A 27,828-nucleotide genomic window follows, 5' to 3' on the forward strand; every position below is an offset into this window, starting at 1 on the left:
TAGGAAGAGTTGAAACATGCCTTGAAAGAACAATTTTACCCAGGAAATACATAGTACATGGTGCATTGCAAGGTATATGAGTTACAGCAGACAAGCTCGATAGGGAGTTATATACGGGAGTTCCAAGCCCTAATGTTCAACATTAAGGATATGGCGGATTCTGACAGAATTCCAATTCCTTCAAGGACTCAAAACATGGCCAAAGAATAAGCTACAAAGGCAGGGGATTCGTGACCTTCCCTCGACTATCACAACAGTTGAACGGTTGGAGGATTTCTCAGGCCAGACCCTTGCAACAAGTGGACAGTTAAATGACTACCTAAATGGTTCTTAGAAAAAGAAATACTCAACATCTGGCAATCATGAACAAAGATCTTGCCGAGTGTATAGATCTACAGGCAAGGGGAGCGACAAGGGATCTAATAGCTTCTTGAGCGATAGGGACCCAGAACAATGAGAGAGTGGAATGACAAAGATGAAAGGAACGGGGTGCATCGACCGCCACTTGCTTCTTTTCTATGCATGGGGCCCCATTGTGTAGCATAATGCCCTAAGCGGAAGGCCTTGAATGCCTCAAAAACAATCCAAGAGGGAATAGAAATCTTGAACACCGATGTGGGAGAAAAGAAGTGTATGGTGAAGATCCTTACAAATAGAGTCAACAACGATAAAGGTCGTTAACAACAACACTTGGTTAGGAGAAAAATGGTGATGACACAACAGAAGACTTTCAGCATCCCACACAGAAGGTCCAAAAACTCATGAACTTTAAGATAACAACAATAGGACCTGAAAATTGAAGACTCCTTACAATAGATTGACGAGGCTGTCGATAGAATGAGCAGGGGAGAATGTTAAGGGGTGACAATGTAATGGGGATTTAATGAGGGAGAGAGATGACTTTACATGTATTCTCCAAGGATTTGTAAATGAATATCAACTTACTTGTGTTATGACTTGTATAGTGTTCTCTCACTTGAATAAAATAAGTAGTCTCTATTTTATCATTGAACATGAATGTCTCTTGCCTTCTTGATCCATCTATGTCTATATTGATGATTCATGATTATGAATGGTTGCCGAGATTTATGTGATGCTCATGTGTGCATATTTGAACAGGTGATTATTGGCTAACTTTGTTGGGGAGAGCCTCAACGAGTGCCGCGCAGCCCCCTAGTTGAGTCTAATCTGGGGTCGTGACACAGCTTGAAAGTTCTGATTGCAGTGAAATAGAAACTAACGGTATGTCCTAGAAAACATTCCCAATACTTATATGTTGATAGTTTTGAGATCAAATCCTGAAAGGAATAGGAATAAGTATGGAAGGGGAGAAAGCAGATGAATAAAACAATGCAACTCTAAGATAATTGTTTACAATACGCATTTAGCTGAAGCTTCACAATGCTGCTAATAAAATGCACTGAGGTTTCACACTCCCACCACATACTTAAATTAGCCCATCTCGTTGATGAATTGTTTTATTCATCAAAGTGGCACTCTTTTCCCCTTGGTAAATCAAATCACTCCACTAAGGCTCGAAACAAAGCCAATCGAATCATCGGCGGAACAGGAGAAATAAAGAAATTTATGTGTTTCACTCAGTTTCCCAATTCATATGACACTCAAAAGCAAGTCTAATCCTACATTCCTTCATACTAAATTCAACTCCCAATTTCAGTCATATAAGCCACTAACCAAGCATATATCTTGCAATTCTACTCAACAAAATCGAATTGGCATCTCAAACCCATTTTGAACGACAAGAATCGGTCCCTCATCCACGAACTGGATGTCTTGTTGATTGGATTTGAAAATCCGAATCATAGGCTCCAATGTGATCTCCATGAAGAGTACCGCCATTTGGTTTTTTCCCCTGCATTTTAAGCCCATGTGAGGCAACCTCAAACTGAGATGGCACAAACAGGTTTCCATGAGCTGAATCAAAAACCATGAGTGCTTGATCATTAGACTGATCCCAGTTGAGTAGACCTTCCGGTGTACTGGTGGACCTCTGCTGTGGTGGAAGCACAGTGTGCTGGTATTGTAGGTGAGGCTTACTACTGTCCGATGGAGTAGTTTCTGCAAGATTAAGAGTCGTGATGTCGTGGATGCTGGGTCTCTTCTTGTCTTTCCCTCCTGAAGCCTGCTGCCTCAAGAAGTACTTCTGAGCATGGCTTGCAACTTGAGTTGGTGTCTTAGATATGACGAAATTGCGTGAGATGTTTCTCCAATCCCCTTTCCCATACTTCAAAAGACCCTTCAGGAAACGCCTGTATTTTGCCATTTAAGATTGAACCCTCGTCAAAAAAAAATCAAGAAAACAAAACAGGAAAAATTTTGAGTTGCAGGGTGCAAAAGTTAGAAAGGTATTAGAACAACAGGATCAAGACATGCAAATCAACAAAACATACTCTAAGACCATTCCTTACAGCCAACCTCCCCATAAATCATATTCCAAACTATCATGAAATCAAACTTCAGACTCCCATCAGGAACAAACTAGTCCGAAAAAAATAAATAATCCGCAGCAAATATACATATTCCTTAGTAAGTTTGCAAGTAAAACAGATTATGGAATTGAAATCTTAACAAATCATCCAATTGGGTTCTCTTATTGCAAATACGATCAATAGTGATAGGATTTGCAAATGAAGTCCATGATATGGAGATCAAACACATTTTTGATAGTGAATCATGTTTCAAAAGCGAGAACGCAGTTGAATTCTACAGTTCAACCACACAAACTCAGGCCTTGGATTTGGAATTGCATGAATTTGGATAAAATTCACACAATTTGTATTTCATTTTTCTTCTTTTAAAATCCATCCAAATTCAGTTTAAACTCCAGGCTCCAAACATGCGGTTAAAAACAAGAAACGGTTTCCATCAAAGAGCTATTTGCAATTTTTTTTTTCTCTTCAAAAAAACAATCTTTTTTTATTTGCATTCTAAACGAAGTACTAGATTCTGTTTTTACATGAGATGAACTAGCAGGAAAACACAGCCAAAATTGTACTAAACTACGAAGAAGCTGATGAAAATTGAAACTCAAGTAAGACACGATGATTTTAAAGAGGGACTTTATACCTGTGCTCATCTTCAGTCCACGGAACACCTTTCTTCCTTTCTTGGGTTGTCTTCTTTCTAAATGCATCGAAACTATGATTATCAATGAGTTCCATAGTGAAAGATGCAGTGAGGTCACCAGGAAAAGGGACCAGCCCTGCTTCTATATCACGAACATCGTCCTCAAGTACTTGGTACTGCTTCATCACATCAAACACGGACTTTCCAGGGATCATGTCTGCAATCTTAAACCATCGGTCCGGCGTGTTCTGATCATATATTGCAAGAGCACTCTCGAACTGCTTGTTCTCTTCTCTTGTCCATTCTGTGTTGATGCAATGATGGACCAACCAATTCGAGTTCGCCATATAGGAAGCTGAACGCAGAGTTTCCATCCCCACAAGCTAGTGTGAACAATATAAGTTAAGAAATCATAACTTTTAATGATTGAATTGAGCAGTGGAAGTAATAAAGGGAGAGAAATTTAGGACAGGGGTCACTGATAAGAAGGAAAGGAGAGTCTCCGTGCAGAGAATAGGAGGATTTACAATGAACAAAAGGAAATCGTTTTGCAGGGGAATCGGAATACTCTTTTCGCAATAGCATAACCTGAAGAATCTAGAAAAGACCCATGTCTCAGAATCGAAGAGAATCTTTACAAAAGGCTGACCTTTCCTGTTGCTAGCATAAACCCTAGACCCCCCCCCCCCCCCGGGTGGGTCCGCAGAAAGAAAGACAGAGATCGAGAAAACGCAAAAACCCAGATCAAATTTCGGGATTTGAAACTCGAACTGAAGAATTGAAGCCTAAACGTAACTAATTTAAGCTTGTTTTTGAAATTTGAACCACCCTCGGTTACAGCAGGAGACCTTACAGGACAACAGAACCGAAGTGGGAAAGAAAATCAAGAAAAGCAAAAGCACCACAACATGAAAATCGAAAGCTCCATAAGCTAGCGGATCGCAAAACGGCGGCAGCAGACCAAGACCCAGTTGAGAAAAGAAAAGATTCTTAAAGAATCAAGAAGGAAAAAGCGGAAAATATTTTCCTTTCTCCTACTCTGGAGGTCGGGAGAGAGAAAAGTGAACGAAAATGGAAAACACGAATAAAAAAGACGAATCTGAAGCAGCTCAGCTTTTACAAATCAGTCGTGGTCGTGGATAAATCCGAAGGACAGAAGAATAAGAGTGAGAAAAGCAGACATTTATGGGAAAAACTCTGGTGAGTGGATTGCAACTCGCTAATGGCGGTATGGTTTTTGCAGCACTGCCCACTAAACCTCAAGTATTATATAGGAAAATGAGAGACGTGGGGCTTAAGGTTTACGAAGATGGTTTATGGATTTAATTATTTGAATTAACCAGTGGATGTCACAGTCACTGAATAGATGCAATAAATTTATTGTTTTTTTTATTTAAAGATTAAGCGTACTTAAAATTGGTGAAGATAAGAAAGACTAGTGCGAATTTCGTTAAGTACCCAACATAAGAAAAATTAGTGCTCTTTATTTTATTTCTTTTGGTTGAAATAGCAAATTTTAAAATAAAGGTTAAAAGTATTTTTAAACAAGAAAAATAAGTTGACTTGGTATGGAAATTTTTCTTATATACGTTTTTATGATGGGATAAAGGTCTAAAAGTATTATAACTTTTTTTCTAACCTTCCAATCAGCAGAAAAACTTACAAGAAATTGAAGAAATAATTAATTTCCTTATAAAATTTGAAATTCATGATGTTTCATTAATTTTTAATGGTATGAGACATGTATTATTTTAATCGATATCAAAGCCCAATATGTCACTTTATACATTAAATTATTATATTAGAATTGAATTTAAATCATATAAATCTGTTTGAATCAAACCAACTCATTTAATAAGTTTCATTTCGATTCAATCTCAAACAGTAGTTTCAAAAATAAATTTTCTCTTATGCTAACTTGTTTATACTTTATAAGCATGACTAAGTTAATATAATTTAGTTTGTATAGATTAGATAAGATGGATACGACTTATATGAGATATGTTTAGTTGGTTTCCTTTTAATATTTGTATAGGTTTGTTTTCTTCTTTTATTTGGTTTGATGCGTGAGGTATTTTAATTGGTTATTATGTAAGTCATAAGTTTTCATGATATTTCTCTACAATAAGTGAAGGTTATTAATAAACTTGAGACATGGTCGCTATGTGAGTGGCTTCCGATTCTTTTCAAAAAAAAATATTAGTATAATTTAAATTATTTAATTTTGTTATGATTTAAAATTATTTCTTCTAATATTGTGAAAATTTTATTATATATATTTGTATTTCTTCATTCTTGTAGTGATTCACATTAGATAGAGAGGGAAGAGATTAATCAAAAGTAAAATGAAAATCTAGGAAAAAATTGATCCTTTTTTTTTTCTTTCTTTTTTATAGGAATGAAACGACATAAAAAATGTTATTTTTATAACACCTCAAAAAATTTATTGAAGTTCCTTTTCATATTTTCTTGTCCTTACAATAATTTACTTTAGATAGAAAGGGAAAAGATGAACCAAAAATAAAGTAAAAATCTAAGAAAAGATTAATCATTTCTTTTTTCACATTAATGGCATGATATAAAAATATATTTTATTTAGTGGTGATGGTATGATAGTAATTAGGTAGGATCAAGACTTTTAATTCAATCAAAAGTACTTTAAAATGGTTTTTTTTTTTTGGTAAAAATATTAAAATTTCAAAAGCATTTGCTACTATTGCGCATTAGCATGATATTAATTTAGACTAATCAATTGTGATAAAAATGAAAATTCATTTGGTAATAAAATCATTCTTTGTGCAAAATTTTCAAAATAACTGTATATAATTCATAATTATTGTCAACTAGTTTTCATATTGTGGAATAGTTTCATTAATTTGTTACAGTATTATTAAATACATTTTTCCTTTAATATGCATGACTAAATAATAATTGATTCAACTATCTCTCATTCATTATGCAAATGGGCTTTAAAACCTTTTATAACAAAATATATTATTTCTGTTGTATATTTTTTGCACTAACATAACGATTAAGATCAATCATAATTTCACAGGTAAATAAACTATTAGGTCAAACATTTCATAATCTCTACAAAACAAATGAAGCTTTTAAATTTCACATTAACCCTATAAATATAAATTTGAGGTTGAGCAAAGAAAAAAAAATATAGAACAAATATATGTTAAAGACAGTAGATTATATTAGTAGAGAGAATCTATTATGTCCAACAAGAATGCATTGACTTTTTATTATTTAAAAAGCTTGTTGCTCTAATCTACATTTGGAGAGTAACTCATTTCCCATTTCAATTTTTTTTTTTCTTTTTAAAATTTTAGTTTGAAATTTACAGCATAAAAAGGTTTAATACTTTAAATAAAATGTCTATATGATGATGATAAAGTCAAAATTTGGTTTATTTTTTGGGATAGCGTGCATAAATCTTTGACCAAGCAAATGAAACATTATATTATGACCACAAAAAGTACAATGATCAAATGTAACTCTGTTGGATGGCACGTGTCAGGCGTGCAGTGTTAGATAGAAATTGTTGTATCCACAAGTAGCATCGTAGCAGCTGCTGCCATGGTGCTATATATTCTTATTCTATGTGTAATAAGTCTATCGGGTTGGTAATTAAGCTATGTGTTGTGTTGGTTCCATCATCCATCCTAGATTCCAAATCACCGGCCCACTTCATCTGTTTCCTTTTGCTACTTTTCCCACTTTCATTTCTTTTATTAATATATATATATATGTTTTGGTGATCAAAATATATTTACAAATTGCTTCATAATGAAGAGAATTACTTTAAAATACTCTTTAGTCTGTATAATATTTAATATATATAAAACTGAAAGAGTTTAATAAAACAAAAGATAATACAAAATTCAAAGATATCTAATTTGTAATTGTTGTTACCAAATATCAAATAGCTTTTATTAAATCGTCCTTCGACCGTGATTACCTAAAAGGAAACAAAATAATAACGGCTTGGACAACTGGGGTGTACTCCAACGTATCACTTTGATGTCTAAGTTAGGGAATGAGAGGTTTAGATTGCAACAATAAATAAAGAGTGAGTGAGAATGAAATCCTTAACTCCTCTTAAGATTCCTTTTTATAGTGGCGGAGGCAAATCCTCATTCAGCTTGACATTTATGAGTGTATCATTTAGAGCTGGTAAAGTGGGTCCAGACCCAACGGGTCACCCGTGACTCTCCTGGTTAAAACAAGTCTAAGTCTATGAAAGTCAACCCGTTTATAAATGAGTCAACTCATGACCCATCCGTTTACAAACAAATCAACTCAAGTTCGGGTTGGGTCACCCGCTAGGTGACCCGTTTACTTGGCTCCTATTCAATAAAACCCAAACCCAAAAATGAGAAAACCCTAAACTATTCCTAATTCCTTGTCACGGCTGCCTCATCCATACTCTACTCCTCCTACTGCTCCAGCTCCTCGAGTCGTCGTCCCCTCCTCAATCTCTCCCTCCATGATGACCCTCGAAAGCTCAAAGATCTGCAGGAAGATTATTCCAACTTCAGTAAAGAACCCCAGTTGCCATATCAATTGAAAATTGAAATGGGTTCTGCTATAGAAATTACATAGTTTTGGTAAACTAGGGAAAAGTACCGAGCGCAAAGCACTAAACCAGGGGGGGTGGAGGGGAGGAGAAGAGGATGAGGGTGCCATTTCTAGGCTCATACCGACGCAGGTGGGGTTGTCCCACAACCTGCTCTTCCAAGATGACAATGTGAAAGGCCATCAAAATTCAAATCCTTAAAAATGGGGAATGGATTAACGTGCAGCCATCGCCAACCGAGAGAGACTAATTGAGAGATGAGAGATTCTTGATAATTTTTTTTTTTTTTGCTTTAAAATTTTAAAATAATTAATTTTTTTTAACGGATAACCTGTGACCCACTTGTTTAATAAACAGGTGGCTTAGGGTTTATAGGACTGTGACCCGTTTACGACGCAACCCATTTATGACATGCTCGGACCGGGCCCATGAACCCTTTTTGCCATCCCTTGTCACGGCCCAAAAATTTTGCTATATATATATTTTACATGCTGTTAAAAATTTAAAATTACTCTGATACCAATAATAACATCCACAATGTCATCCCGTACCCAAAGTGGGTACCAGGGATACCTATCCATGATTACATACTATCTATGCAGCGAAAAACATAATATACCTGAACCTCATATACAATACCAGAGTTCTACTATCTGTATAATTATACATGTAAATTCCCCCAAAATCCATAAAATGTCCTTAAGATTACACAAAAACATATCTCATAACTCAAACACTTACCCTGAAACTAGGGCAGTATCACAACCTCATCTACCTCGGAGCTCGCTCCGCCTGTCTGTCTTGATCTCTTGAAATGTTTAAATTCTTGGGGTGAGACACCTCTCAATAAGTGGGAATAGGTTATTATCAGTGTGTGACAATATGAGTTTTAGTGTTTCAAATATACAACTATTATTTACCTTCCATTTCACTGTGAAATCATGTAAAGTTGTATCAACACACACACACACACACACATATAAATATATATATATATTTCAAAATACATACTTCCATTTCACATCATACTTTGAATAAAATAATAACTCTCTATCAGTAAATGCGCATATATGCATAAAAGAATTACCCTAGATGGATAAACAATAACGTCATGTATTAACTCCACATGATCTGGGTAGGCTGGATGTAGAGACCTAAAAAATGTAATAATAAAATAAATTGGAAAAAAATGAATTTCTCGCTGAGAGAGGAAGAAACCAGCGACGGTTTTCTGGAGAGGATAGAAAATCGTCGACAATTATAGGAAATTACAGCGGGTCAATAACAGGTAAACAGTAACTTTTTGGGCCGGTTAAATAGAAAACCAGCGACAATTTTCTGATAACCCGAGAAAATCGACAATGGTTTTCTCGGTAATGCTAAAAATTATAAAGACCCGCGAGCTTCATTTGTTGCATAAATTATTTCTTTCCTCTCTCTCTCTCTATAAACCCACGAGCAACTTCTCCCTTCTCTCTATAATTCTACTCTGATTTAAGCCCGAATAGACGATCAGAAACCACCACGACGATCAGGGGTCGATTCTCTACAAGTTTACTAGAGTAGAATTTTGGTTTGAGAAGTTCAGACACCATCCAAACGCCATATCTCGGCTAAATACCGTGAGCGAGAGTGTCCGGCTCTATATCCAAGGGTGTGAAATATCACCTGTTTTTTTCGGTTGGTCACCGAAGGGTGTGAGTTGACACCGTATTAGCAACGATATCTTTGTGGGGCTTCGGCTAATGTCAGGTTATCAGGTGCTCGTACTAGAAGCGATATCAATGTGGGGCTTCGGCTAATGCCAGGTTATCGGGTGCTTCGTGTAATGCAGCCAGTTTCGGCTGAAGAGTGTGAAGATACTGACCATATGTTTTGTATCGTATGTACTGGAACTAAATTGTGAAAATACTGAAACTGTATCGTGTTATGCTTTATGTCGAAATAACACTTGTATGTCACACACTGATATAACATGTTTCTTCCTTACTGAGAGGTGTCTCACCCCGATTATGCAAATGTTTTTCAGGTCCTTCGAGTAGCCGAAACTAGCGTCCTAACATAACGGGAGCGTGGTTGTCGGTTAACTGCGTATAGTACTTGTGTAAGTATGGATTTTGTAACCGGATTGTCATTGTTGGGTTTTGTAGACACCTGGGGTACGTATGGTACTTTGGAGCGTAACCTCTAGCTATGTATAGACTCTGGTATGGTACGTTATATGTATTAGAAAGAACATTTCTGCTACGTATGTGATGTGTATGTATATGTATGTGAATGTGTATAGGGTATACGTGTATCCCACAGGATTAAACCCTCATTCAATGTACTATCATGTATATTTTAATTGATACAGAGACAAGTTAGGGTTACTAAATTCACCCCTGGGGCCCATCCGCGGGTTCGGGGCGTGACAATTACTATACAGTTATAGTAGTACAACCACACTTTCAGATAAAGTGTTGGTAAATCAATCGATTGGGCCATAGGAGAGTAGAGGATCCCCCTGGAGTCTAGACCAGGTTGGGTAGGCCAATTGTACTCAGAGTTACAGTTACAGATACAGACACGAATATAGTTTGACTTAACCTTAACTTGGTAGGCTAGCCACGGTTAAATCTAACCTACGGACTGCACAACTCGATCATGCGGGGTTAATTCATTATTATAGTTATCCATCCAAGGAAGTTTTCACAATTATATATATACATAGATTTACGAAAGCAGAATTATTTATCATAATTAAAAGTATGTTCAAATAGAAAATGTGTATCTTAAATTATATAGGTGTGAGTTATATTATATATATATATATATATATATATATATATATATATAGAGAGAGAGAGAGAGAGAGATGTCTTTTCGATTACAGTGGAATTTATAGCCATGTTTTGATTATAAAACTCATCTTCCACATAGTAATATTAACTTATTCCCACTTACTGAGAGGTGTCTCACCCAAGAATTCAAATATTTCAGGAGATCTAGACAGACAGGCGGAGCGAGCTCCAAGGTAGAGGAGGTTATGGTACTGCCCTAGTTTCAGGGTAAGTGTTTAAGCTGGAAGATATGTTTTGTGTAACCCTGAGGATGTTCTGTGACTTTTGGGGGTATATGTATAGTTATGTATTAATGGATGATTAGAACTCTGGTATTATATGTGAGATTCAAGTACTTTACGTTTTCCGCTGCATAGATAGTTTGTATTTAGGAAAGGCATATCACCGGTACCCCACTTTGGATTTGGATTGACTTTGTTGATATTTTATGGTATCAGAGTTTATTATGTAATAATAATAATAATAATAATAATATAGTAGAATTTTTGGGTCATGATACCTAAGAAACCCAAATCTAAAATCTGCTCCAATTAACTTACTAAGGATCGAAATTAGGACCTCGTGGTGATGTCTAATCATCAATTTGGCTAAATATTAGGGAGAGAGAGAGCTAGGGCGTGAGGAGAAAGAAAGAGATGAGAGAGACCGTCTTGGGAGTTGGGTCAATTGCAACAGCAATTCTAATCTTCCACTGGAAGATTTCTTTCCTTAGCTATATTTATGTTTATATATTATTACTTTATTATATTATATTTATATATATATATATATATATATATATATCTTATTCCAATAAGTTGTTTGTTGTTTTTTTTATCGTTATAATACTGTTCACTTTATTTGTGTATTTAATTAATTAATTTAATATAATATTTATTTATTTATAACACTTCCAGGCATATTATTTTTTAAGTCATTACATAAGCAATCAATGATATGATAAGAAATATGATTTTTAGGTGAGATGATATATTTTATAAAATTACAAATGATCAATAAATACCAAATAAAATTCTATAAAAATTTATATCAACGATTCTGATTTTCAAAGAAAAAAGAATCATATCAATTGGAGTAGTCGTTGAAGAGAAAATTTAAACACTACAGATATGTGAGATATTTTTGTAACAAATGTCAGAATCTATTGGCTGATTTGTACAACGCATAACAATTGAATATTTATTCAAATTAAGTGTGTCATATTGTTCTAAAATCCCCATAACGCCTACTTTTATATTAAAAAAAATAAAGAAATATTTTTAAATCTTAAACATTAGGATATGTCTAATTTACTACAGCATACTTATTTCTAATTCCGACTTTATGACAGTACAGAATGACCATATTGTTTTAATTATTAATCCTACATTATAACTCCAAAACGTCTACATAAAACTTTTTTAGAGAAAATGATGAGTCTAGTTTTATATGAAATAATATTATAATTTTTGGACTCATGTGGAATAAAATAGAATTTGATTCAGAAATAGTACAAAATTATAGTATGACTTTTTTTAAAAGACAGGAGTTGCACTTTTACAAAAACACTCATTTTAACTCTAGATATATACATGTTAAATTAAATGTTCTTGAAAAGTTTTATGAGTCAAATTTGGAACCTTCAATAAAAATAGAGTCATTTTATTGTATAATACTCAAGTTGGTAAACTGTTGCTCGCGTTTTCTTGCGAGCTGCCGTCGCTGGAAGTAATATCTGGTGCTCGCGTGACCTCGTTCGCCAGTCGTCGCGTCTGGATCTCCGGGAGATTGGGTGGGACTGCCTTGCGAGCCGTCGTTAACTCGTCGCTCGCGTTTCTGGCCTGCCGCCTTCATTCTTGGGAGCCGCCGTCACCGGACGTTTCTATCGCTCGCGTCTCCTGGCCTGCCGTCTTTGCCGGACAGTTGCTCGCGTTTCTTGCGAGCCGCCGTCGCCGGACGTATTCTCTGTCGCTCGCGTGGCCTCGTTCTCCAGTCGTCGCGTCTGGATCTCCGGGAGATTGGGTGGGACTGCCTAGCCGTCGCCAGTGGGCCTTGCAGCAGCGGCATCCCGCGACCATCTGTGGAGTGCCCGCGTCGGATTGGGCCTTGCAGCAGCGGCGTTCCGCAACGAAGTTCCAGGACGCAGTGGCAGCGTTTTCACCTCCGGCGTTGGCAACGATTGGCTCCGGCGTTGTTGCGAGGAGTGTTAGGGAAAAGACGTAGCCGGCGAATTTGCACAAGAAACATATGGGGACGGCAGACGTAGATCTACGGGACTGCAGGTTTGGTTTTTTATTTTTATTTTTTATTTGTTATTTTTTATTTATTTTTGTATTCGCTTTTCGGTGGTCAATATGGAAAACAAGAAACTTATTTTTTAGACATGACTGAACCATCTTCGGTAACTGTTACCGGAGGATTGAGGGGAGGTGTCGATGCTAGTATACGGGAGATAGGGAGTGGTTCGGGGGATGTTAAGATCGAAAAGGGGGAAGGTTTTGTTGGGGGAAAATCGTTTGCGGAAGCCTTGAAGAGGCCAATTCCATCTTCAAAATTCAAAATCCCATTGAGGAAACCGGAACTAATTAATGGAGAATTAGGTTTTATTTTCTCAGATGTGGAGATGGAAAAGGCTGCGGAGGATCTAAAGTTTGCATTGGTACTTAAATTTCTTTCTGCAAGGCCATCTATTGATGTCCTTCGAAGGCATATTATCCAATCCTGGGGTCTCTCTAAAGTCCCCATGATAAGTTTCATGGATAACTATCATGTTCTGTTGCATTTAGTAAACGAAAAGGACTACATTCATGCATGGGCACGAGAAGGAAGATGGGTGGCAAGGTGCCAATTTCGGCTTTTTAATTGATCCGTGAATTTTGATGTTAACAAGGAGCCATCAATCAATGGATTTTCGTACCAGGTCTACCTTTACATTTATATAAAATGGACTGTTTACAGAGTTTGGCCACAAGATTTGGTAGATTCTTGGGAACGGATAATGCCACGTTATATAGAACAAGAGCCACGGGTGCGAGATTATGTGTTGAAGTGGATTTGCAGAAGGATCCTGTGGAGGGTTTTCCGTTGGTGATAGGACAAAAACAGAATTGGCAAAGGGTAATATATGAGAAGAGGGGTTTCTATTGTAACAAATGTTGTAGACAAGGTCACACTAAAGTAGTATGCCGGTTTGGAGTTAAGTCTAAGGATAAAAGAAAGGTAGATATGAGAAAGGAGGTAGATGAGATGGTTTGGAAAAAAGTGAATAGAAAAGAGAATATGATAGTTGAAGAGGAAGATCTTATTTTGAAGAGTCAGGAACAACGGATGGAGGAGAAGAAGGATGGAAACGTGAATGGTCCGTCCAAGGTGATTGAGAAAAATAAAGAAATTGTGAATGAGGTTAATAATGTGGGTACTAAAAAAGTGGAGGAAGTTAATTTGGTAGAGAAAAATAGTGGAGAGAAAGTCGATCGTTGTAAAGACCAGAAGGCAGGGGTGCAGGTAGAACGGGGAGGTTGTTCTAAGTCTGTTCAGGAAATCGGAGTTGTTGATGAAGGCGGGAGGGGAAAAGTTGAAAAGGATAAGGATGAAGAGTTGATTTTAGTGGAGGAGGTGGATGAGAGAGAGGGTGAAGTGGAGGGTGGATTGTGGAGGGATAATTATGATGTGGTATCTGAGGGAGATTTGGAGGTTTGCATTGATACTCAAAAAGAATATTATTCTGATCCAGGTAATGTGACAATGAGTGAATCAGAAGGAAGAAAGAAAGATGATGGACAAGTGAGAAAGTCTAAGAGGTCTAAGGCAGTACCTCAAAAGTTGAACCTATGATTGAAAAAAATTATGTTTTGGAATATAAGAGGGTTGGGCACGTCGAGGAGAAGATTGAAACAAATCATGAAGGATCAGAAAGTTTCGATTTTGGCAGTCTCGAAACCTTTTCAAGATATAGAAAAGATACAAAGGTGGGCGACGTATTTGAATTTTACTAACTTTTGCTCTAATGTAGAGGAAGGTGGAAAGATTTGGTTGTTCTGGAAAGATGATGTTCAAGTGGATTGGGTGGGTACCTTAAATCAATGTGTGATAGTTTTGGTAACAGATGATAGAGACGCCTTGCTTCTTACTTTTGTATATGCTAAATGTTATCATATTGAGAGAAGAGATTTATGGGAACAGCTTCAGGGGATGTCGAGTGTTGACATGGCTTGGGTTGTTATGAGAGATTTTAATGTAATTCGGTCAGATGAGGAAAGGGTGGGAGGTAGACCTCGCTTGGGTTCGTCTATGGCTGAATTCAATGGTTGTATTAATAGTTGTGGGTTATTGGACCTCAAATTCGAAGGAAGTCAATTTTCATGGTGTAATGGCCAACAAGGTTTGAGAAGAAGTTGGGCGAAACTGGACAGGGTGTTAATTAATAATGTTTTTTCTATGAAATATGGTGAAGCTAAGACTTCTTTGTTGAAAAGAAATACTTCAGATCATTCACCTATCTTATTACAGCTATGTGCGAGTATGGAAAGGTATGGACCAGCGCCGTTTAGGTTTCAAAACATGTGGACGTCACATAGGGATTTTTTGGAAATGGTTGAATCATCTTGGAGAGAACACATTGTGGCAGATTCAGGATTGTGTAAATTGGCGGGTAAATTAAAAAGGCTAAAACAAAGGCTTAGGGTGTGGAACAAACATATCTTCGTTCATGTTGGTAGTTTTATTCGAGAGTTGGAGGAAAGGGTAGAAAATTATGAGAATTTACTGCAGACAGAATACTCGGAATCTGTTGAAGAAGAGTTCCTTGTGTCTAAAACTGAATTGGATGTTTGGTATGGAAGGGAAGAGGTTCGATTGGCGCAACAAGCAAAGGTGAAATGGTTGATAGACGGGGATCAAAATTCAAAGTTTGTCCATGCTGTGATGACGCAAAAGAGACGAAATTCTTTTGCAAATTCAATGACGCTTCCTGATGGTTCGGTATTAGAAAATATGCAGATGGTTCATGATGAGGCTGTGAAGTATTTTGAGCAATTCTTAGGGCAAAATAGTTCGGTGCAAAGGTCAAACCTGGAAGAGATTATCCAGTCGATAGTTTCTGAGGAGTCTATAGGTCAGCTAAGTGAAGACCCAACCGAGGAGGAGGTTTATGAAGCTGTTTCGTCTATTTCTGTGAATAGTAGCCCGGGACCTGATGGGTTTGGGTCTTCTTTTTATATTACCTGTTGGAAGATTATTAAAAATGATGTGATGGATGCGGTAAAAGAATTCTTCAGAGGTGATATGTTGCATCGGTATTTTTGTTCCTCTTACATAGTACTTATTCCTAAGGTAAAGGATCCTCAGTCTTTTGATAAATTTCAGCCGATAAGCCTGTGTAATGTAATCTATAAAATTTTCTCCAAAATCCTTGTTGGTAAGCTTTCGTTGGTGATGAGTGATTTAATTTCTTTAGAACAGGGTGCTTTTGTGAAAGGGAGGAGTATTTTTGAAAATATAACGCTTACTCAAGAGATGACAAAATTATTACATAGGCGGGTGAGAGGAGGTAATATAATGCTAAAGATTGATATGAGCAAAGCGTATGATCAAGTGGAGTGGCAGGTGGTAGATCAGATTTTTAAGGCTCTTGGTTTTCCAAACTGGTTTTGTAAGTTGATTCAGAATTGTATTTCCACTCCATGGTTTTCTGTCATGATGCATGGCACTTATAGAGGTTTCTTCAAGTCAAAAAGGGGTTTGAGGCAAGGGGATCCGTTGTTGCCGTATATTTTCATCATCATGCAAGAAATTCTTTCTAAATTAATTCAAAAAAAGCTGTCTGAGAAGCGGATTTTACCATTTGCACACCTGTGTGGTGCACCTATTATATCGCATTTAATGTACGCAGATGATGTTGTTGTTTTTGCTAATGCTGGAAAAAAATCTGTTAGTCAATTAATGGAGATGATTAAGGAGTATGAAAACTGGACTGGCCAAATGGTGAATAAAGATAAATCAGCTATTTTTTTCTCAAACAAGTTAGGTGTCCAGAGGAAAGGAGAAATTCTTCAAGAGACTAGTTTTATTGAGGGTAAATTTCCTTTTACGTATTTGGGTGTGCCAATAGTGGATGGTAAATTGAAAGGCTGTCATTTTGACCCTTTAATCCAAAAAATCAGTAAGAGAGTTGAGGGCTGGAAAAGTAGACTATTGTCTCAAGGAGGTCGTCTTGTTTTGTTGAGGCATGTGCTTTCAAGTATGTCATTGCATCTGTTAGCTGTTCTAAATGTACCGAAACTGGTGATCAAAAAGATTCAAGGTATGTTTGCTTCTTTTTTCTGGGGATTTAAGGATGGAAAAGAAAAAATGAAATGGAGGGCTTGGAAGAAATTGTGTGTTCCTGTGGAGGAAGGGGGCATTGGAGTAAGGGACATTTCGGAAGTGCAACGGTCGTTATTCATGAAGTTTGGTTGGCATTTATTAACGCAGAATTCTTTATGGGCTAGATTTTTTAAAGCTAAATATGTGAAAGGAGGACATATTGCTCTTTGCAGATCGCATGGATCAGATTCTTCCTTTTGGAGGAAAGTTCTGCAGGGTATGCCTGATCTGTTAAGTAAATCTAAGTGGAAGGTTAGAGAAGGAGATGTAAAATTGTGGTATGATAAGTTTCTAGATTCGGGACCTTTGTATGCAAATTGTCCAAATAATGCACAATCTCATATCAAATTAAAAGATTTGGTTATCAACAATGCGTGGGATGTGGAAAATTTGCAGAGGATTCTAGGGTATAATAAAGCGAATGAAGTGATGGAAAAGGTGGGAAATCTTAGAAATTTTTCGGACATTCTGATATGGCTCCCGGAAAAGGATGGCTGCTTTAATACAAAATCCGCATGGGATGTTATCAGAGTAAGAGCTCCAAAATTTGATTGGGCTAAGTGGGTTTGGAACAAATGGTTACCGAAGAAAATTTCTATTTGTATGTGGAAGGCTGCTTTTGAGTGCCTAAGTGTTGATGAAAAGGTGAGAAGGGTGGGGGTTTCTCTGGTTTCGGCATGTAATTGTTGTGAGATGAGGCAATCAGAAGATTTGGAGCATGTGTTAAATAAGGGGGACCTTGCTTCTGAGGTTTGGAGGAAGGTTTCGGTGGAGGTAGGTGTTCCTTTCCTTAGGCAACAAAGTTGGAAAGAAAGAGTCCAAATGTGGTTTAATAGGGCTTCTAGGTTCTCTCAATTGGGTTCATTGATGGGTTTGATTCCTTGTTTAGTAGTTTGGAGGCGGTGGAGAAGGAGATGTGTGGCTAGAATGGGAAGAAAATTAGAGAGTAATACTGATGTGTGGCTCTCCATTAAGTATTGGGTGGGGGTTTTGAGTAGGAACATGACAGAAATGGTTCAGTTAAAGGATGCTGATTTTCAGGTTTTGCAGAATCTGGAAGTGCAAATTGTGAATAAAAGAATTAAAACTATGCAAAGTGTAAGATGGTTAAAATCGAGGCAAGGGAGATTGAAACTAAACTTGGATGGGAGCAGCCTGGGGAACCCAGGGCCGGCGGGTGGTGGTGGCATCCTTAGATACCATACAGGTTCTTTTGTATTTGGTTTTTCAAAATATTTTGGTTCTTGTTCAAATAATGAAGCTGAATTGAGAGCTGTGTTGGAAGGAATAAAGATTTGCAAATAGTTGGGTCATACCTGTATCGATATTGAATGTGATTCAAATATTGTAGTTAATTGGATTAGAGTCAGGAAGTGCTCATTGTGGTATTTGTGGGATTTTTGGGAGAAGCTTATTGGTTTATTGGAAGGAGTGAATTTTTCAATAAATCATTCGTATAGAGAAGGGAACAAAGTAGCAGATGCCTTGACTCGACAAGGTGCTATGGGGAGGAATAGTTTGTTTACAAATAGTAGTCAACTCCCTAAAGTTAGCAATGGTTTGTATAAATTGGAGAAGATAGGTATGGCTTATATGAGGTATGTTTAGCTGATATTCTTTTGGTTTTTGCTCATGCTTTTTGCTATTTTTCTTTTGTTTGTTATGTTGTGTGAATTTTGTTTTGTAGGTCCTAATTTGTTTTGTTTTGTTTGGACTTGTAACCTGGTTTTGGTTGGATGTTGGTGTTGTTCTTTGGGAGATTTTTAACATTTGTCTTTTGTTATCTCTCATTGATTGTCTTGTAATCACGGTATTCCTCCGCCAAAAGTGAGGGGTTATCAATAAATAAATGGAGGTACCGCCCTTCTTTTAAAAAAAAATAATAATAATAATAATACTCAAGTTGGTACATTTGCTTTCTAATTAGGTATTAACATATTTAGTCTTAAATTCCAAAAATAATTTTCATATATAAATATAAAAGAAAATAACTATCACATAATAATTCATGGAATACAAATTCATAAAACACATGCACTACTTCTTACTTGTTTTGTTATCATCAAAATCAACATGAAACCTAGTGGGCTAACAAGAGATCACCCATGTTCACCAACCAATTTTTAGCAGCAATAGACACTTTTCAATCTACTTTTTTCTCCATATTATTATAAAAAAAATCTTATTTATAATTTAATAAAAATTTTACATAACATGTAATTAGTAAATTGAAAAAATTATAAATAACTAGCCCAAGACTCAAGTTCTCTAATTTTTAAAATCACTCTTTCTTACACCTATAAATCAAAAATTACAAAATAAGTAGGAGTTTATGTTTGCAACTAAATTTTCTCATCTTGGTGTTAGTCAAAACTCATTTACTTTGTTTATGATAGCAAGAACGGCAAAACAAGATAATAATAGAGCTAAAGTAATTGTGAAAATTATTTTACCACAAAATAAAAGTATAATAATTATAATAATTTCTTTCTAACACATGTTAATTCGGCGTGCACATCTCTCTCTCTCTTCTTTTCCTTTATTAAATCTCATAATTCAACTTAATATTCATCTTCTAAGTGCTGTTCGTGATTACATTAACTAAATTTTCTAGGTTTTTTTTTTCTTATTTTTCTCTATGATATTATATGCAAATATATATATATATATATATATATATATATATATATATATATATATATTAAAATGGATCTAAAGAGGAAGTGATGAAGGTAGAACCTCATGTATAATATAAATGCCAATTATTAATTTAATTGACCTTGAAATTGTTTTCAACTTTTTGGCTATGGGATGGGTAGGGGCTAGGAGCTTGACATAAAACAAAGGAATGATAACTAAAAACATTAGTGGCCTTCAATAAAGTTTCAGGGTCATATTAACGGGTGCTTTAAAGACACGTGTTCAAATACTCACAATTTATTATAGGGGAAAAAATACTATAATGTAAGTGACCCACTACATTAAATAAAAAATATTTCCTAAAATAACAACTTAACTTAATTGGAGTCACTAAGATTACTAGTTAAAAAAATACAAAAACACAAAACAATATAAATTTGGTCACTCTACCTATCTCAAATAATAATATTCTTAATCGATCAGTTTCCTGCACACCTAAATTTAGTTGTTATTCGGCAAATTATCATTTAAAAATTTTAAATTTTTTATGAATATAACTAAATTTATTAAAGCATTTATTGTAGATAATGATGTGTAGCTATTATTTAAAAGATGCTTGATACAATCCAAAAATATTACAAGAATATCACTAATAGAACAATTGATTACATTTATTTAGTGACTTAATTAGACTAAGTTAGGTTAAATCACTATGTACCTGTAAGACTAGCTAAGAGAGGATGTCATAACCCATTTACATGATATAAAGTTGGTCGATTAGCACTCCTCCTCAAATGGGTTAAGAATGATTGAGTAATATTGGTAGAAAAAGATATTAGATTACTCTTTTTTTTTTCTTTCCTTGTTATTTATTTTCATTTACTCTAACATTTGTGAATTTGGATTTTGAGTTTTGAATTTTGGTTTACATAAATTTGAATACAATGTATTGCAAAATTGTATTAACTTTTTATCCAATTAAATTCGTACAAATTCAAATCTAAAACCAAAAGGCCATAGTACCAAATATGAGATAATTTTGGATGATCAGTTTGTTAATATTTAACAATCTAAGTTTAAAACATGATTATTGTCGCGAGTTAGTCTAGTCTTGCCCTATACCGTCATATACTTTAGTCACAAGAGAGAAACGTACGCTTACTCCAGCAGCTTCGGTTACAAGTTTATAATATTTGAATGGACTCCTCTAAAAGCAAGGCAGCGCCTGTAGCTCAGTGGATAGAGCGTCTGTTTCCTAAGCAGAAAGTCGTAGGTTCGACCCCTACCTGGCGCGCATTGAGAACAATTTTTTTTCAAAAAAATTTGGCTCTATTTGAGAAGGCAAATTCTGATACTAGATACCAGTTTGAAAATTAATTTTCATTTTCCAGAATAATGTAATAGGTGAGAATTTTTTTACTGCAAATTATGCACCAGCATCAGAAATTTACTCTTATTACTTGACATCTTCATTTGTTGAATCAATGTCACATCCCTAATATTTCATTTTCATTTTTATTTTTATTTTTATTTTTGAGTTGACATGATAATCCTATCAAATCAATTAAAAATATTTTTGTGACATAAAAAATTTATTTTTTGAAAATAAAATTATTGAAATACGTTATTACAAGAAAACAAGGGAAATTAATTTTGTAAATAGAAATAAAAAATAGTAATTAGTGGGTTCATCATTTAATATAGAATTATAAGGGGTCTGTAACGTTTAAGCATTAAATGCTCTTTTTTAAGTGCCCATGTCACGTTTGGTTTAGAATTAAGATAAGATGAGTGGGTGCAACATTTAAGCATCAAATACTGCCTTTTACAATACTATTATGAACCAATGACAGCAATTTACTTTATCGTTTACACAAACAGAAAATTGCATCCACAAACAGCAGAAAATTTCACCCACAAATTGGAAAAGAAACCGATTAATGGGTTCATCATTATCTTTAGAAACTAGAATTATGATAAGATGAGTGGGTACAATGTTTAAGCAGCAAACACTGCCTTATGGAGTAGTGTTGTGAATTTATCTTTCTATTTTTAGAAATGTATAGTTAGTAAATCATAATTAACAAATTCCCCTATAGACAGAATGCCAACCTTGCACCACAGAAAAGAAGACGAACACAAAAGAAGAAAAAAGCATGTGTGAACTGAACTATAGAGATGGTGTTGGTGGCACCACTTGTGTTGCCATCACTGCTACTGATGCCAATTAATGTTGATCAGGATATGATATGAGTGGATGCAATTGTTTCTTACAATTTTCAGAAAAAAATTATTGCATTCTCTCACGATGAAGATGGGTAAGTTTTGCTTTCAAAAGCCATATAATTTCTTTTTTCATGAAAGCCGATGTCTAATAAGAACAATATACATCGATATCCTTTTGAACTCTAACAAGCATATATTTATACACTAATTAATCACATAAAACTAAGAACTACACAATGCAACAGCTTCCCAAGTTAACTTGAATCTGTTTGAGCAGCTTCTTTAATTCTATCTTCAAAATTACCAACACTTTCCCACCAATCCCTTTCATCAGCTCTTCTCCTTTGTAATGCTGCTTAAAACCCCTGTTTCTTATAATGCCCCCACTGAAAGTTAAGAATCAGTCGTCAAAATGGGATTTCAAGCTCGCTCAGATTGATTACTATCACTTTGGAAGATCATCTTGAGTTGGTAAAGTAGCTCATTTCAACTTTCATGCTTGGTAGTATAGATTTTGAACTTTGGATTTAGATTTGAGTAGGTTTGACTAAAATTCAATATAATTTTATTATATATCTTATCCAAATCAAATACAAATTCAAATCCAAACATTTCTCCAAACAGAAGATTAAGCTTGGATTTGGATTTACATTTGTTCAGCATCACTGGTACTAATGCCAAAACCAAGAAATTGGAGACTTGTGTTTTGCACGTGGGTCTCCGGTGATATTAAGTTTAGAGAGATTTAATATTGTTTTGCATTGTATTTTGTTTGAACTTGCATAAATCTAAACAAAAGGTCCAAGCTCCCCACCGTAGGATGAGAATGTTTTGAAAGAGGGCTACGCTCCTCCATGAAGGGCCATGGATATGATTGATTAGACACAGGATGCTGGGATTGAGTTTAAATAACTCATGTATGTATCAAAACAAACTGCACTGCTATTCAGATTTCATTGCAAAGTTCAGTGCTGATAGTCATAGGAGGTATTGCGATACCAGAGGGAGATTGTGGGGACGGTTGATAAGGATGTGAGTGGGTGTGATTTATTATAATTTTCAGATGAAATTAATTGCATTTTATCATAAAATAAGTAAGTAATTGTACACAAGAAAAAAAGATGATAATATGTGTGTGTGTGTGTAATTGCTGCTTGAGTTGCTTCCATAACCTATATAATTTCTACGAATTAGAACATTGCCTAATAAGAGTGGCATTTCGAAGAGGCCATGAAAATACTGTAATGCCTAGGCTAGAACTGGCTAATCTGATCCTTTCTAAGAGGCCAGCTTAAGTAGATATTCTGGATTGGACATACTATAAAGTTTAGATAATAATTTTGTGTATCTATTCAAATTAATCTAACGCATTTTCACCTGATAAGTGTGATTTTAATTCTAAAATATTGTACATGTAGCTTTAGTCAACACAAGCCCCAAAAGCTGGAACTAATTCATCAAGAACTCAGTTTCAAACGCAGTAATTAGCTGTGATCATTGCAAAGATATATGTGGTCTTATTTCCTTATAGAGTTCTAACAAGAACTTGATGTAATCTCAAATATTAAATTGTACAAAATAATGTGCAGCTTCCTCAATCCCCACTCCAAAATCAACCAACACATTCCACCCAATCCTTTTACTGGCTGTCTATTCTTTTTTTCTTCCTTACATTGCTTACATAAACCGCCTGTTTTCTTCTAATTCCCCTACTAATGTCGATGATCAATGACTTAAAATGCAACTTACAAGTTGTTCAAATCGATTACTAACACTTTGGAAGGTCACTTGGAGGTGGTATAAGTGACTCATTTGGACCGTTTCCATTCTCCACCAGAAATGCCATTTTCAGCCCCCAGGTTGTGTGAACTTCCAAATGGCAATGCAGTAACCAAACCCCTACAGATATCAAAATTAGAAATTCATGCAACGTATACATTGCAGAATGAAAATTGCAGCGATTGCTGAAACTCATAATAACTTCCAAGAATTTATGACTGCCAGTTATCCCTAAGAGCCTATTCTAAAAGGCACTGAGAATACTCTTCAATGGCCCCATTTGGAAAGTCACCCACAACCACTTGTTATTTTTGGGCATCACTCCAAGGGGATGCCGCAGGACAGTACATTCAGTTAATCTCTTATTTGCTAAGACACAATACATAGATGGCGCTATGTCCTTATCAGGAAAAAAGACATTTTAACGGTAAACTTCTTTTCTACATAGATATCATTCTTTTCAGAATTTACCTCCAAATCCAGCACAAAGAAAGGGTAACTAAACATTAGATTAAAGAACGGCAGCGAAAAATACTAAAAAGAAGTTATTATGCACCCTTACCTGGATTATCTGCTCTGAATCTGATTGCAGTCCACCCACTAGATGGCACCCCTATTGTGTTCCTCTCAATAGGATCGATGAGATTGAACTTCTTTGGATCTGTCACTAGATTAAAATTCCCCAGTCCCTTCCCAACTGAAAAAAAGTTATACCCATGCAAGTGGGTAGGATGGCTTTCTGGTGCTATTACTGCAGTCCCCTGAAGCACAACTTGAACCGTAGAATTGAAACCCACTCTATACAGCCTTGTCCCATTCATAGTCTGCACATTTTTTGGCTGGTCACCGGTATAATTAAACACAACCGGTGGATTCCCAGGAAAATCATCAGTGAAAACTCCACTTATATTGTAGTAATGTGCTTGAAGTAGATCAATGGTGGGCATCACAAAGCTAACATTATTGATATCAGCCACAAACTGTCTGCCATTAATGCATGTAGTACATGGGTTAATCCCAACACCTATGGTGAAGAACAGAGAATGATCAATGGCTAATGGGACTCTTGCAGGGTACTGTTTCGAGTTAAGGCTTCGAAGAGAGTCGATGAAGCTAAATGTTTTAGGGGTAGCATTTTGTGCAGGGATGCTGGTGAAGATGGTAGGGGAAGTTGGAAGAGTACCATTGTAGTACAATGTAGCAGTTGCAGCAGTATTATCAATGGGGATCGGAGCGTCCATGAATGGGGAGACAGATATTGAGTACTTCCCTGCAGCTCGATCAGCCTTTAGGAGGGCTGTCGTGGTTTGGCCTGGGGCAATGAAAACAGTTTCGGTCTGGAAGGGTTTAGTGTAGGTCGCATCCACTTCAACAATGGTGAGGTTGTGTTCTGCAACCTTGAAGAAGAGCTCATCGTTTATGGCCGCATTGATGATTCGCAGCAAGTAGGTCTTCCCACTTTGGACTTGCAAAGTGAAGCCATCTGTGCAGGAAGAATGCTGTTTAGCTACATTATGTGCATAATGAATTGCTTTCAATTAACCATTTTTAGCTTATTTAGCTTATTAAGCGTAACCTTCTTCTTTTTTTGTTGGGGTGGGTTTGTGTGGTCTGGGGGAGGCGGGGGGAGGATGCCATTTTGTGGATTACTTTGCTTGGACTGGTGTTTTATAGTAAGCTTATAGAAGTAGAAATTGTTGGGAAACTCACATTTTTAAAGAAACCAACTGGTTTTTGTCAATTCTTTTCAAGAAATAAGGTATTGCGGTACGATTAAAGAAACAAAATATAATAACGAGTCTGTTTATGTTAATGATTTATTGTTTCTGTTTTCAGTTGTTTTTGCAAAAAACTCAAAAACCATATTTTATGGTTTCAGTTGTTTTGTGCTTCCATTGTTTTAGGCATATTCCTTATTGTTATCTGATTCAAAGATAAAAATGAGCATATGCTCAATTAGGTTTTTAAATTGTTTTAGTTTTTGTAAACTAGTAACTAAACAAGTTACTGGTTTTCAATTTCAATACTTTTTTTTTCTTGTCAGTTCGAGGTTCCATAATTTTTAACAGTAATATTGAACTGCCTTTAAGTTAGATCTGCTCTGTCTGAATTGCATTGCAAAGATAGTTTTGGGTTTTCTATGTGTTTATTTGACTTGGGTTGAGATTAAATATCACTCAGAACTCTCCTTTGGCTGTGTTCGGTCTTTGCACTCTCTCTCCTCTCTTGTTCTTTTCTCTTTTGTTTTTGAGTTTGTGAGGGTGTTTTGGCCTCTCCCCCCCGTTTTCCTTTCTTAGTAATATATTTTTAATTACCCAAATATATATATATATATATATATCACTCAAGAACTTATGAATGAAACAGCAAGCAATGGGTAATTAGAAGTAAACACACGCAGAGTAGGACTATTGAGCAAGTTCACAGGAGATTAATTAGGTATACCCGGTTATCAGAAAGTACCCTGAGAGGAGCAGTTTGGGAATGGGCCTGGATAGCCATTAATGGTGTGGGCATCTGATACATTTGGGGGCAATCCAGATTGCGCAGCTTGGTTCACCACGCCCTCCACATCTGACTTCCACCACTCCCCTGCGCTTCAACACACACATCCCCATTACTCAATTGCATCATAAAAAAAAAATGCAAATCCAACCCCAAATACAACTTCAAGAGAAACAAAGAAAATGGACTTTCCTTTCTCGTTGTTTGGTTAAATATACGAAAGAAAATGACAGAAAACAAATCAAATTTAGGGTTGAAAATCAGATAAGATCAGATGAGATGAAGAACCTAATATAATGACAACTTCATCGTCTGGTTTGGGAAAGGGATAAGGAACGCCCCGCTTGGGCAAGATGACAAGACCGCCGTGCACCGTCGCCCTGAGCCAGGAGATGTGGGCGTGCCAAAGAAGGGTGCCTCTTTGGCGGCTGACGGTGAAGTTGTATATGTAGCTTTGCCCCGGCTGTATTGGACACTGCGTTATGTACGCCGGCCCGTCTGCCCACCCGGTTCGATATTGTCGGACTCCATGCCTGCTCCGAACACACACGAGTTTCATAGGCATTCATTTATAAAAGAAGTCACTTAACGAGGCTGCATGCCAATTGTACAAGGACGCATTTAAGAACGTCACTTGTATTATTCGACATAACGTAGAATAGAAAATAAATAGACATGTCTGCCATTAAATTTGAGATTAATTATTTTTTATTATAGATTTATAAAATGTTTTTATATTATTAGTTATTTTACAATAATAATATATGTTTATATAAATTATTAAAAAAAATATTATAATTAATCTATTCCTAAAAATAAATATTTTATAAATAACGTTAACATTAGTTTTGATTAACGTAATTAACAACTTTACTTGTATTCTACTCGAAAATTTAAAACTTCTCTAATCTAAGGACAAATAGTTCGTCTTAATTTCTTTCAAAGCTTTATCAATGTGATATTTTTTGGACTTTAATTCTGATAACTTAATTAGCTCCTTTTCCTTATAATAATAATAATTATTATTATTATTATAGTTTTCTAAACTTACCTTTGAATGTGATATATAGTTTTTCTAAATCCCGCTATGTGGGTAGCTTCCAACTCTTTCCAAATATATATATATATATATATATATATATATATATTATGTGTTTGTCACTTAGAACCCAACCTCTCATTTGAATTAGAGTTAAGGGACTTTAACTAATTAGATTAATACTGCATTTGGAAATATGAATTTTGAGTCTTAAATTTGAATTTATGAATTTATATAAAATTTAATATAATTTTATATTACATTTTATCTAAATTTATAAAAATTTAAATTCAAGATTTTCAAAAATAAATAAAAGCAATTTGACTCTAAAATTAGATTTGACTTGATTAACCCAAGGAAGTAATTTGACAATGAAATATGGCTATACACTCTGGGAACAAAGCAATTAATTCTGATGATTATCATAACAAAATCTATACTGTGTTTAATTTAAATGTGAGTACCAGTGGATAGTGATGTTGTATTGAACGTGGTTGATGACCCTTACAATGACCGCATCATCCTCCCTTGCGTAGAGAGTAGGCCCCGGAAACTCCCCGTTCACTGTCACTATAGACTTGCTTGCGCAAAGCCTCGTTGTGTTCTTCATCACCACCTACATACATATATATATATATATATCATAAATACACAAATAATTAACCATGCATCAGAACAGAGAACAGGCGCACGTGCTAATGGATGAGAACACCATCAAGTGTAAAGCAGGCCTCCATTTCCAAACGATGAATATATATAACACATATGACATATGCTGTAGT

The 27,828-nt window shown here is 35.6% G+C and overlaps 2 protein-coding genes and 1 non-coding gene across 4 annotated transcripts; 1 reads left to right on the plus strand and 2 right to left on the minus strand.

Annotated features, from left to right (window-relative positions):
- Positions 1 to 1,326: 1,326 nt before the first annotated feature.
- Positions 1,327 to 4,376, minus strand: LOC131167013 (transcription factor DIVARICATA-like). Its single transcript, XM_058125734.1, has 2 exons — positions 3,088 to 4,376; positions 1,327 to 2,270 (listed from the first exon to the last, which is right to left on the minus strand). Exons 1-2 carry the CDS (start codon positions 3,459 to 3,461, stop codon positions 1,775 to 1,777), a joined length of 870 nt encoding a protein of 289 aa, XP_057981717.1. The 5' UTR covers positions 3,462 to 4,376; the 3' UTR covers positions 1,327 to 1,774.
- A 16,342-nt stretch (positions 4,377 to 20,718) lies between these two features.
- On the plus strand, positions 20,719 to 20,791 carry TRNAR-CCU (transfer RNA arginine (anticodon CCU)). The gene has a single exon. It is a non-coding gene; the product is annotated as a tRNA-Arg (tRNA).
- A 1,029-nt stretch (positions 20,792 to 21,820) lies between these two features.
- Positions 21,821 to 26,600, minus strand: LOC131167015 (laccase-4-like). Of its 2 annotated transcripts, none has more exons than XM_058125737.1 (4): positions 26,296 to 26,600; positions 25,966 to 26,094; positions 24,065 to 24,985; positions 21,821 to 22,109 (listed from the first exon to the last, which is right to left on the minus strand). In XM_058125737.1, exons 1-4 carry the CDS (start codon positions 26,570 to 26,572, stop codon positions 22,096 to 22,098), a joined length of 1,341 nt encoding a protein of 446 aa, XP_057981720.1. In that variant the 5' UTR covers positions 26,573 to 26,600; the 3' UTR covers positions 21,821 to 22,095. The 2 variants fall into 2 exon arrangements, with proteins under 2 accessions (XP_057981720.1, XP_057981719.1); XM_058125736.1 differs by lacking the exon at positions 21,821 to 22,109 and adding an exon at positions 23,221 to 23,622.
- Positions 26,601 to 27,828: the final 1,228 nt, after the last annotated feature.

Source organism: Malania oleifera, chromosome 10, assembly GCF_029873635.1.
Source record: "Malania oleifera isolate guangnan ecotype guangnan chromosome 10, ASM2987363v1, whole genome shotgun sequence".
Taxonomy (NCBI): Eukaryota; Viridiplantae; Streptophyta; class Magnoliopsida; order Santalales; family Ximeniaceae; genus Malania; species Malania oleifera.